Here is a 13,520-nt window from a genome sequence, read left to right on the forward strand (position 1 = left end):
AAAGAGAGAGGATACATCAGAAGGCATAACAAGAATGATAAAGAAAGCTTGTGACTGACTCCTCAGAGTCCGACACAGCTGATGGTGATTGGTCATTAATTAAAAACAATTCACATGTTTGGATAAACAATCTCCAGACCACATTCCAGAGCAGCAAAACATGGAGAAGCTGAAGCTTCCCAGCTTCCCAGAAGAAGAAATCCTGGCAAAGGGATTTTTCAGAAAGTATCACGGTAACATCGTTCTGCAGGCTACTGTGATGTTAACAAGGTCTCTATGAATGGAAGGGACTGCCTGCAAACACCTTCACGCTATTGCGAAACAGTCAAAGAAAACTGCTAGACACCGCTATTGTTAAGCTACTATATAGTCAGTGGGAGGCTACAGAAATTACCAAATACACCACAGATTTCTTGGCCAACATTTTTGAAAGTCAATTGAGTTTCTAAAGCTATGAGAAGCTACAGAATAAAATAAAGTCAGCATAAAAATTCAGCATTGGTTTCATTCATAACAGAAGACTCAACTTTATAGCATTTTAAAAATTAAGGCATCTCTCTCTGTGCTGCAGATTTACCAAACATTGCATTTCACAAAAGTGAGCAGCAGTACTGCCAGCATTAGGCTAACTTGGAGGGAACTACCATGGCAAGCTTTGATCTTGCCAGAGAAGAGAGTGTCCTCAGCTTCTTGAAGAAATAGGGGATAAAAAGTGCCCTCAGGCACAGAAGAACTCAGAGCAGCTAGACCTAAGAATTTCAGTCACTCAAGTAGGCTAAACAAAACACTCCTCCTATGATGCAAATGTAACACTCACTTTGGATGACTCTCTCAAGATATACCCAAATCCTGTAATACATGATGCAAGCTGTATTCCCTGCAGGTTGAGGAAGCTCACTTCGGTTCTCCTTGAGTGTGCCAAAAGAAAATTACTTAGAAGGCATTTTTATTTTATTAGAAGTTATGTAGGTTGTCCATTTTTTTTATTTAGGGTTTTGTTTGTTCGGGATTTTTAGTTGTTGCTGTTGTTTGCTATGTTTTTAAAATCTCGCTTTCCATTCTTTTCTAAAAGTAATTTTGGAACAAGCTTACCTCAGTTTGTTGCCCATTTTCAGGTAGTCTTGTAGCATCTAAGCAAATTACCTATGGAGAGAAGGCAGCACATACATAGCTTTTAAAAAGTAGCTTTTTACCAGGCTAATTTAGTTTAATGTACAATTTTCTTCATGCACATAAACCAGTCTTCTATGGTACTTAGGTTTAACTGCTCGACAATTGGTATTAGACGTAGCAATGTTTATGAGTAATACAGTTATCAATTAACACTGCACAAGTATTTTAGAAAAATGGAAGTTTATTCATCTTTCAATGGCTCAAATAGCAAATAAAAGGACAGGATAAGGCATCAGCCAAGACAAGTTTTGTGTGTCCAGTGGCTTCATAACACCTCAGTTCCCAGTATACAGGTTCCAAAGCAAAGTCACAATGTTAGTGGTTAGACTCCCTGGCTAGATAGACCCAAATGAGTACACAGTAAGATGAAGACTGGCTTGTATTTGCCAGTTACATGAGTAACTTTTATTCTGCACTTGGCAGTCTACTAAATGCACATACAAAATTCCTACTGATAAATATTGAACATGACAAATGTAACTCCTAAGACTTGAGTCCCTAAAACATCTGTTAGCATTAAAGTTAAATATTTGTTACCTAGTTTTCTTGAGCACATTTTAAACTGTCAGTTATAGGCTTATACATGTATAAAAAGTATAACAGTTTGCAGAATTGATCTAGGCTGTCTCACCCCAGATGAGTCCAAAACCCTCAAACATTCTGGTATATTTTTAGTTAAGATGTAGCACACTGACCATGTGCTAGTATTCTTCTTGTTCTGAAGCAACTGAGGCAGTATGTTTTGTTTGGGGATTTTGGATGTGCATGTTAAAGGTTTCTGTATTGCAAAGCACATTTGATTGTTTGATATCAACATTAAGTAGAAAAAGTAGCTACACTGTTCCCCATTTGAAAATCAACATAGACTAAACGGTACAAAACCTGCAAAGAGCTTCAGCATAACACACCATGTTCCAATAGCTAAGTATTAGGAACATAAAAGAAATTAACCAGAATTTCCCAGACAACATCTTAACTCAAAACATATAAGCGCTACTAGATCAGCCCCACTCCACCCAATTCCAGGGAGTTAAAACCCAAGGAACATCTAGACAAAAATCTATGTGCAAAAGGGAAGTTTCAAGGTACCAGCATGTTAAATTTTAAACAACAATTCCAGGCTTTTATGTGCCATAGGCTTATGACTTCAGTCTTATGTGTATTCTGACCTTTTAGTTTTAAGATACCATATTGTCTACCAAGTTACAGATGATAGAATATGCTCTGTATTATTCACATTACCAGAGTATGGCACACATTTAAAGAACAAACACTGCTAGCAGACAGCTAGTGAGTGAAATCATCCAAGTAACTGCGCTCCGCAGAGAGGGCAGTCTTGCACTGATGCATAGGGACAGTCTCCATGCAACAGAGTTGAAAATACACCCTTGATTAAGCAACCTGCTATGTTTGGGTTTTAAAATTAAGGCATATTCAAATGTTTCAATGTAAAAGATTACATCGCTCTTCTAAGTTAATCAGGTAATGCAGAACCACATATAGATTTCCTCAACATAGCTGTTCACATATACATTATTCTTTTTTAATTTGCATAACTCCATGGCAAAACAGCTGCATACTGCTTTGTTAGGTATCATGTTCACAATTGTAATTTTCAAGGCAACAAAAGACAAGATGAATTGACAAATACCAGTGATAAAAAAGTATGCTTTATAAGAAACCACAAAGTAATACTTTGCCCCTCTTGTTCACTATTAAAGAAAAGACTACCTATGAAACACTACATTCAGAAGAAAGGTGAGAAGGTAGGCAAATATGAAATGGACTGAACTTTGCTTCTCTTGAAGCCACATAATTTTTTTTCAGTGAATTTGACTTTCAGTGCCGCTCCAAATCATGCTTTTAGTGGTACATTACATTTTCCAACATGTTAGGGTAATTTCAGTCACTTCAGCCTTCAATGGCATGCTTATAAATTATGGTTTTTATTAGTATGGTCAGGGTAGGAAAGGAATCCAAGCTTTTGATTATAAAATGCAACATCTTTCTCTGATTCTCTTAGCTAGGCTTTTTCTTTTCTTCTTCCCGTTCTTTTCTTTGCTGTCTTCCATTTTTCTGGCTCTAATTTCTCTCATTAAATCAAAAAACACCTGAAAAAGATATAAAACCATAAATGCAAAAACAAATGACAGACGTGTTAATTTAAGCTATCACTGACATCCACTTCAGTTGTTGTGAATAGAATCAATTACATGCAATCAGGTTGACCAAACAAATATTAATTCAAAAAATCTGTCACAGGTTTTGAAGGTCAAGTTGATATGATGCAATCCTGCTTGTTTCACAGCACCATAATGTTCCCTTGTCTTCTGATTTTCACTTATGAATCCTTCAGGCAATTTTAAACAAGAATTGAAAGAAGGGTCTCATCACCAGACAAGATTTGCAGACATTGTATGTACATATTACTGAGGAAACTTAAGGAAATCAGTTTACCTTTTGAATATTTTAAGTCATGAGCTGCAAAGGCTGAAAAGTTCAACATCCAATTTTAGAAACTTATTAATGGAGCAGTAGCATAGACTGAAATGCATGTATGTTGTATGGTATGTTCCATAATGCAAGTCTAAGCACAAAGTGACTAGAGAAAAAAAACAAACCCAGCATTTCCTTTAAAGCAAAGTCTTCAAATATACAACTACATAAACAATTTTGTTGCAGTGTGACTTCATGGTTTACCCCAGAACCCCAGTTTCTCCCCTGAAGATTCCCTCCCAGGTGTGTCAATCACCTCTCCTTTCCCCACCCTGACCCCTGTCGAGCACTGTCTGTCAAACGTGGAATTCCAGAAGGGCACAGAGTGATTGAGCAGATTCAAAATATGCCCTCTACCCCTGGGGGAGCATTGGGCCATCCAGATGTCCTTTGTCCCTTGAGACCTCCTCTCCTGTACCTGGTTGGTGGGCTTCCTATCCCTTCCCTCCTCCCCCCTCCCCTGGGTAAAAGGGTGAGCGACCACATGGTCTGGTCTGGGAGTTTGGTTGGAGGAGTTGCTAGATTCAGAGGCCTGTGGGCCAGAATAAAAGCTCTGGATCAAAACCTTCCAGCAGAACCAACTCCTTTCATTCACTATCACCCTTAAAGCTTCTCTGGCAGAGGGAAACCTGAGAGGAAGCTCCACCCCACCGCAGCCCCGGCATGTCTGGATTAGTCTCCATGCGCCCAGCTGCAACCTACAGGTAGCCAAAAATGTCTCTGGGATGAAACACCACAGTTGCCGCTATTTGGTTCAGCCGCTGGGGCCAGACAAGCCACGGCACGTCCTGTCCGGAAATATTGGTAATACCAATACAATTTCTTACATCAGAATCTCAGCTGCAGCTACCATATTACAATCTTAAAGTACACATAAAGTTCACTTTCATCAAATGGTTTAGGACAAAGTTGGAGATACACCACTGACTCAGGTAAGAGAGATTCTACTGACAGACAGTTAAAGCTTTATGATTGGACTACTTAAAGCTACTTTACTAATTTCAACAGCAGATCCTTACTTGATTTACAGAATGTTACAGCAAACAGTATGTATACATCTTTATAATTTTACTGTAGGAAATCAGCTAAGCAATTCAGAAACTTTTCTCTCAGGAGAGAGTCTATCAGCCTGAGAATGCTGAATCTCATCTGACTTGGAAGCTACACAGGATCAGGCTTGGCTAGTACTTGAATGGGAGACTACCTGGGAATACCAAGTGCTCTAGTGTTCCCTTTTCAGCCCTGAGATGAACTCAGTTGGTCAGAGCATGATGTTAATAACACCAGTGTCATGGGTTTGATCCCTATATGGGTCATTCATCTAAGAGTTGGACTCAATGATTCTTGTGGGTCCCTTCCAACTCGGAATAGTCTGTGATACTTTGAAATTTGAACTAAGCAATACATCTATGTCAAGGGATTTGATCCATTTCTGTGAAACATGGACAGCGCATGGGCTGAAAAGCTCCTCTACAGAGCTCAGAAGGTTTTTATTACACTGCAGGAAAAGAATCAACCTTCATCACATGAAATCCAAAGAAAATCAATGGAACTAAACATTTCCATCAAGAAATGAGATTGCCTTTAGATTTTTAAATGTGTGCCAAGTTGCTTGTATTTAAATCTGTGCTAATGGCAAGATGCAACTGTCAGCTTGCTTAAGTACTGATAACTGTACAACAGTATTTAGCTGTCTGGGATACATAACCTTCTGAGAAAATGTTTAGTGGGTCACCTTTGCCAAAATGAGTGGAGGCGGGCTGTGTTTTTTCAAGTGAGTAAAATCATCATTCTGGAATTCAGAGAGACCAGATTACAATAGTAACCCCAAGCTTGTGTAGCAAACTCCAAAACTTCATATGCTTCAAGCAACTAAGAATACACACAGTATTCACTGGTGCCAACAAGGTCTCATTTATGGCCTGCCAAACCACAAATCTATATGACACATGCTAATATGTGGATCCATTATGCCATCAGCTCCATGTATGTGCAAAGGCTATTGATCCAAGAGCTACTGAAAATATATATTATATGCACTTTTTTTCCCCAGCTGCTAAACTATAATGAAGTGGATTTGAAGAACTGGATTTTTACAACTGTAATAGATGGCTGTTAACTGCAGTTATATACCAAAACTAAAAGATGTGTTAGTTTTTATAACAACAAAAAAATTAGGGCTTTATTCAACAATGAGGATGAGTTCTGCTGTACTTGATTAAGAACTCTTTGCTGTTCTGTAGGGTAAATCACTATAGTACTGAAAAATCAGTTTCTTCAGTAAGATAACTGACAGGACACAACCAACAGTTATTGCAAAAGAGAATTTGCATTACAGCTCTCCTGCTGCAATTGACAGCTCATATATATGGATTTACATTAGAGAATTTTTCACCAAATTCAAGATGCACATCTGGATCAGGGCAAACCCAGACATCAGTACAGACTGGGAGATGAACTTGTTGAGAGTAGCCTTATAGACAAGGACTTGTGGGCTTTCCTGGATAAAAAGCTGGTCATGCCCTGGCAATGTGCACTCACAGCCCAGCGGTATCCTGGGTTGCAGTAAAAGAGGATTGGCCAACAGGTCAAGGTAGGTGATTGTCCCCTTCTACTCTCTCATGAGACCCCACCTTCAGTGCTGTGCCCAGGTCTGGGGTCCTCAGCACAAGAAAAAACATGAATCCCTTGGAGTGGGTCCAGAGGAGGCCACAAAGATGCTCAGTGGGCTGGAGCAGCTCTGCTATGAAGACAAGCTAAGAAAGCTGGTGTTGTTCATACTGAAGAAGAGAATGCTCCAGGAATACCTTACTGCAGCCTTTCAGTTCTTAAAGAAGGTGTATAAAAAAGACAGAAAGCATCTTTTCATGTGGGCAGCTTGTGGTAAGACCCTTGTGGGAACAATTTTGAACTAAAAGGGGAGAGATTTAAATGATTAATTGTAAAAAAATTCTTTACTGTGAGGGCAGTGAGGCACTGGAAAGGGTTGCCCAGAGAAGTTGTGGATGCCCTAACTCTGGAATTGTTCAAGGCCTGGTTGGATGGGGCCTTCAGTAACCCGATCAAATGGTTGGTATCCCTGCCCATGGCAGGGCAGTTGGAACTAGATGATCTTTAAGGTTCCTTCCAGCACAAACCTGTGATTCAAGGGGGGATCAACTTTGTCAACAGCTCTGAAAGGCTGGCACATTGCATTAAACCTACTTATTTCTTTTGCCACACAACTGTGACTCTTACAGTCTGCAAGGCTGACAGTTATTCTGAATTGCAAGACCTTGCATTCTTGCTGAAGCACTTGCAACTAAGCAGGATTTTCTTTTCTTGGAGAAAAGTATTCTCTTTAACTTATGAGGTTCTGAACCAGGTTTTATCTCTGAAAACTCATGAGGCATTTTTGGGCTTTTCATGGCTTTTTGGGTTCATCCAGTCTTCATCAAAACAACATACAAAGAGGCAGATGGTTAAATGAGGGTAGGGGAAGGCTCAAATCCCTCCCCCTTATTAGCTTTTATAATGAGGATCAGGAAGTATTCTTCACTGTTCAGAAGCAGACTCTCCTCTAGTTACAGAAAATGCAGTATGAAGTCTGGGCCAAAAGAGCTGACCCAAGAAAATTTTATAATGTCTTATATGTCTTGGATAATAATGATTCCTTGCAGTTTAGAATGGGATAAATGTGTTACGCCTAACATTTTCACTGTTCTACAAGGAGTCACCTAGTCATGCACTCCTGGCAAGCTAAGGAAGAGAAGTATTTGATTAAAATTCCACAAAATTATTGCTAAAATTAAGAACATAAGGAGTATGATCCATGAAAAAGAAGGATAAAATAAAAACTGATGAACAGATTGTTTAAGAGGCCAGTTATTACCTTGTCAACATTAGCTCGTGTTTTTGCAGAAGTTTCCACATAATTAACATTCCACTGATCAGCTCTGTTTTTTGCTTCCTCTACAGAAACTTGCCTTTTATCTTCCAAATCTGATTTATTACCAACTAGCAAAAAAGGAACATTCTCATCTTCTTTTACTCTTAAGATTTGCTCCCTGGAGAAGAAGAAAAAAAAAAAAGGAAAAAAAATTAAGCTTTGCATAGAGTACCATTCTTAGAACACATAAAGAAGAACTCAGACTAAATACTTTCACATCTTACAGTGAAAAGCCACTTATTCCTATTATGTAGTTTATATAACAGGAAAGTCTTAAACCTCATTATGACATTTTACAGAATGAAGACAGAGACAGACAGCTAGTCCTTGAGGAAGGAAGCAGTTGAGTCAGTAAAAAATGAAAAAAATAGAACAGGACTGGTTTAGGTGATAATTTATATTAATAATTAATTTCCATGAACAGTGTTATTTGCAAGCATCTACCATTACGTTACTGTTTTTGATGGTCATTTTTAAGCTATCCAAGCTTCAGATTAACAGCTGATTCTTTCCTAACAAAATGTGTCATTTTAAAGCTGATGAAATGGACCATAGCACATCAAGAGAAAATCTCTGACTTTCAGGAATCTTTCTCAAGTCAATTATATTCAATTTCTCCAGAGATCTTAATTTGAATATATACAGGTATGTCTGTACACGTACCTGTGTACAGACACAACTGTATATACATCAGATTTTTAAGGACAGAACCTGCTACCTTTTTAACTGCTAAGATGACAAGTTTAAAACTATAAATAAAACTCAATACCACAAATAGTTTGGTACTCAAGTCTTCAACACTTAAAAAAATAATGAAAGTTTTCTTCTAATTGAAAATGCATTAATACTATCAGGAAGAAGAGTTGTCTCAGAAGAACATTCTGTATTTTGTCTATGAAAAAAGGAGTATAAAGTTAGTTGTGAAATGTAGCCCTTTATCACAGAGCAATTCCTGAAAGACTGACAAAAAGCACAGAGAAATAAATATCTTTTGATGGCTGAGGTGAAACCAAATTTAAAGTTGAAGGGAGAGAAGTTGAAGACAGTTAAGTAATCAATATTCTAATGGGCCTTGATTTGGTATACAGCAGGATGCCCACATTACAAAAGGCTCTGAATAGCATCCAGTCTTGTGCAGGAAGCCTACTCACATAGCTGAGAAACTGTAGATAGTCCATAATTTTTTTTTAACTGTGCACTTGAGGCAGACTGTGACACCACATTTGGTATAAGGTATAATTAAAAAGCAACATTTCTCCCCTTCCACACAAATACCAGTGCAAATGTTTAAACAGAGTCTGCAGCTATCCAAAAGTAGTTTGAATAGCCAGGGGATCAGGAAGGTGACCAGATGAAAACTCAGTGCATCATGGCAGTACCTGTGTAAATAAGACTTCTGGTAAAAACTAGTATCTTCCAACACTAGTTATCCAGACAATGCTATACTGGGTTAGCGTGACAAGGTTTTGTTAGTGGTGGGTCTACAGATGTGGCTTCTGTGAGAAGCTGCCGGAAGCTTCCCCAATGTCCATTACTGGCAGAGCCAATGCCAGCTGGCTCTGGGAGAGACCCACTGCTGGCCAAGACCAAGCCAATGGTAGGTAGTAACACCTCTTGTAGTAACTTATTTAAAAGTAATACTGCACAGATACAATTGTACTCAGAGAGGAAAGGAGTGAGAATATGTGAGAGGAACAGCTACATAGATACTAAGCTCAGTGAGAAGGGGGAGGAAGTGCTCCAGGCATCAGAGGTGGGATTCCTCTGCAGTCCATGGAGGACATCCATGCTGGGGTATGTTCCTGGCAAGGATCTTTGGGGCCCTGGAGAGAGGGATCCATGCTAAAGTAGGTTTACAGGCAGGAATTGTGGGGGACCTATACTGAGCAGTCTGTTCCTGAAGTACTGCAGCCCATAGAAAACCACCCATGCTAGAGTAGTTAATGAGCTGCAGCTTGTGGGAAGGACTCACAGTGGAAAAGTTGATAGAGAATTGTCTCCCATGGGAGAGACTCCCCACTGGAGCAAGAGAAGGACTCCTCTCCCTGTGGAAGATGAAACCGCAGGAACAATGTGTGATGGACTGATTGTAACCTCCATTTCCTGTCTCTCTGCACCACTGGGAAGGAGAAGATAGAGCCCAGCAAGGAGGGAGGGGTGGAGTGGAAGGCATTTTTAAGGCTAGTTTTAAGGCTAGTTTTCTTCTCATTCTTCTGCTCTGATTTTGATTGGCAATAAATTCAATTCCTTTCCCCAAGCAGTGTCTGTTTTACCTGTGATGGCTGAACTCTTCCTGTCCTAAACTCATCAGCCTTTCATTGTATTTTCTCTTCCCTGTCCAGCTGAGCATGGAAGATATAGAGGGGCTTTGGTGGGTACCTGGGATAGACCACCACAGATGCCAAACAAACTTTTACATTTTTACAAAAATGTAAAAAGTTAACCTAACAGCAATTCAGATGATGATATTCATATTGTCCTTTGAGCCCCTTCTGAAGGCTAGACAAGAAACATCTAATTAATGATGTGCCAGTTTGAAATTGAGAACTTTAAAAAAATCCACATTATGAGAGCCAGAACAATTCTACTGAAAGCAAGCCCAAATTTTAACAAACAAGTTTTCAAGTATTTAAAACTATTGTCATTGCAGTATTGTCATTTTCTAAGGCCAAAGATTATATACTTTGAAGCATTGTCATGATTTAAACACAGTTGAATATGTTATTTTGCACTCTAGGGGAACTGAACTGTACTAAACTGTCCTCCATGACTGACAGTACTCAGCATTAGCCTGCAAACAAAAAAGACCTGCTCTTCGCTCTCTCAAAATATAGAAATAGAGATATATAGAAACACAAATTAAAAACAACAGAAGATGAAAAATTTACTTTCTCCCCTCTCCATACCTCTTCCTCCTCCCTTAAATATTAAACATATGCTGCTACTTAATGCTAATTAAGTTAGAGCATCTAACTTGCACTGTGAGAGCATCTCCAAGAAGACTAATTTCAATGGGATGCAGATAACTCCTTTTTATATTTATTTCCTTAATTTTATTTTAAATATTTCCTATTTCACTACACTTTGAACTGGTAAAACTGTTTTCTATTATCTTTTGTCTTTTTTAAAAATACAGTAATGAGTTATTGAAATGTTTTCTCTCTCAACTGGAATTAAACACCTGCAATATACTCCTCCCCGTATAATATTCTATAACTACCATAAGAGTTTTAATATGATGCAGTCTGTGGTTGAGACCATGGTGAAGCAGCTATCTTCTGAATGTTGCTGTGTGTCTGTTCTGTGGCAATAGCCTTTCTGGTATTCCAAAACACAGCAGCTAAGACATCTAAAGTTCTACAGATAGCAAAGGCCTGGCTAGGCATCTGTTCAAAACATTATGTGACAACAGTAAGAGCTGCAATCCAGTCTGGACCACCAAAAGGAAATTACAAAACACATACACAAAAAAATCACTTTCAATCATCTCAGTGTAATTAGAGTGATTATCTTGCCTTGTAACTTACCTGAAGTCTGCAGTTGCTGCAAAGGATTCCAGCTCTGTAATAGAGAAGACGCAAAGAAAACCTTCTCCACTTCGGAAGTAGTTGTCTCTAATTGCAGCATAGTCCTCCTGCCCTGCTGTATCCAATATATCAATTTGGACTTCTTCCCCATCCAGAACCACCTTTTTCCTGTAGCTATCTGCTTTGGTGGGCTCATAGTCTTCAACAAACTAGAAAAAAACCCCTTCATGATGTAAAATCATACCTGTATAAGAAACTTGCTTCTGTTTATGCATCTGGATATAGCAAACATGAAACGAGAACTGTGACTAATAACTAAGCATTGTGCATTTAGGCCTGTGAAGTACTCAAGCAACTCATAGTTAAAGCAGACTCTTCATCAGCCCAAACAGTTTTTAGGTTTTTGCTTTCCTCAGCCATTACAAGGAAATGTAGAGGTAATTTCAAAACATCAGTGTTTGCATGGCCCAAACTTCTTCTGGTTCAAGCACAACATCTATCTGCGTTCTATTATGAAATCAGGTAATCTTGACTTTAGATAAATTTAGTATCTACTTTTTAAGTACACTGAATGCTTAGTTTCTGACTTTTAACAAAAAGGGATGACTTCCACTGGAAAAAAAGGAAAAGAGAAACTGATTTTCTTTCCTGTCCTCAACACCAGCACAAAAAACATGGAAGAAACTGGCTGTTTCAGGTGTCATGCAACTCAACTAAGTGAAGAAGCTTTGAGCTATAATAACCAAGTTCTAACTCTAGTGATCAATGCAAAAATATTCCAATAATATGACAGAGTATCTAACAGGTGAGAAGTCTGAAAAATGCCAAATTTTACCTTCACAGGTACCTTTAGAGAGCAAATCAGTAATCTCAAAACATGTTTTTGTCACACTTAACTGCTGAATTTCATACCACATCACTTACATTTAGACCCTTTCAGAAAATAATTCTACAAATGTAACTTAAACAACACTATGTAGCAGGTAGCTCCTGAGATAATTTCTATGACAGACTCTTACCTCATCATACATAAACTGTAGTGTTAAAGCAGATTTTCCTACACCACCACTTCCCACCATGATGACTTTGTGCAAAGCCAACGAATTCTGTCCTTTAGGTTTATTTGCTGCCATCTTTGGATTGCAGAAAATTCACAGGTACCAAATGGAAAAATCTAGAAGAAAAATATTTCTTTGTTAGTTTTCTTTTTCTTCTCCCACATGAACTGATAAAATGGATTTTTTTCAAATTCCTACATATTTCATGACTTAATTTCAGTTCTGCTTTAGTGAAAGCTACCTGCTCTTTCACTGGAAACCATTCCACAAGTTATATTGAGCTCATCTCTTTTTTTTTTTAATTAAGCAAAGAAATCGTTTACCATTTGGAAGCAGCATTTTAGTATGTAGTATTTTCTTTTAGTGGTACAGTAGGTGTCAAGAATTCTTGATAGTTTACTATAAGAATTGAAAAAGGAAGCCACAGTGAATCAACACCATATAAGAAAACATGATATGACAGCTGGAGGGGAAGGAAACTGACTTTTGAAGGGATTTCCAGTTTAAATGGCAAGCACTAACATACAGCAGCAAGCTAGAGTACTTTTACAGGAAAAGCAAGCAAACTTAAGATCTAAAAATACCCAGTTTCAGTAAGTCAGAAACCAAAATAACAATCTAGTTTAGACAGAGTGGAAAGATTCAACTTGCCTACAAATGTAATTATTTGGTAAATTTGGAGTAGTTGTCTCAGTCCTGTGACTGCTTGTTTAAACACAAATCTCTGCATCTCACCAACACCAAGGGGCTCTATGGCAGCTAATTCACATAGTTTAATGTATGAGAATACCACAAGCACAAAAAGTAGCAACTCCATTAACTTTAAAAAAAATCATGCGTGCTATAGTTTTAGTGGATCTCTATTTTCCCCACACTTTTGTTTCATTCTCTACCTATCTCAATAGTAATAAAACTGTATTTGTGAATGCTTGCACAGTTCTTAAAACACAAGGAAGTCCCCCTACAGTGACAGAATGTGCTCTCATCCACAGACTTCAGGTCAAAACAAGGTCTGAACTCCAAAAGAGACAATGACACCTAGATTACATATATAAATACAAGGAAGATTTATGGTAGCAATGGAAAACCAAATGTAATTTTCATATTTTAATTAAAAACTCAAAAACAGCACATTCACATGGCTCAGTTATATAACTACCAGATAATAATGCAGCATAGTAACTTATCATGATTACCTTGTTACCTTTAGCCATCATGATTATTTGATAACGTCACACTAAAATGACATCCTACTGCATAATGAATTACCCTTCTGTGCAGCCTAAAAAATCAGAATGTGAAGCACAACAACTTTCTTCAAACTTGTATCAAAAACCT

The 13,520-nt window shown here is 38.2% G+C and overlaps 1 protein-coding gene across 2 annotated transcripts in view; it reads right to left on the reverse strand.

Moving 5' to 3' along the window:
* Positions 1 to 1,334: 1,334 nt before the first annotated feature.
* The window catches only part of RALA (RAS like proto-oncogene A), a 30,211-nt gene continuing 18,025 nt past the window's right edge, over positions 1,335 to 13,520 (reverse strand). For both annotated transcript variants that reach the window (XM_066557317.1, XM_066557325.1), the window contains exons 2-5: positions 12,144 to 12,298; positions 11,125 to 11,333; positions 7,541 to 7,715; positions 1,335 to 3,284 (exon numbers count right to left, since the gene is read on the reverse strand). In XM_066557317.1, the coding sequence (XP_066413414.1) occupies positions 3,162 to 3,284; positions 7,541 to 7,715; positions 11,125 to 11,333; positions 12,144 to 12,257 (621 nt within the window). In that variant the 5' untranslated portion in view covers positions 12,258 to 12,298 and the 3' untranslated portion in view covers positions 1,335 to 3,161. The remainder of the gene's footprint in view (positions 3,285 to 7,540; positions 7,716 to 11,124; positions 11,334 to 12,143; positions 12,299 to 13,520) is intronic.

This window comes from Molothrus aeneus, chromosome 1 (assembly GCF_037042795.1).
Source record: "Molothrus aeneus isolate 106 chromosome 1, BPBGC_Maene_1.0, whole genome shotgun sequence".
NCBI classification, from domain to species: Eukaryota; Metazoa; Chordata; class Aves; order Passeriformes; family Icteridae; genus Molothrus; species Molothrus aeneus.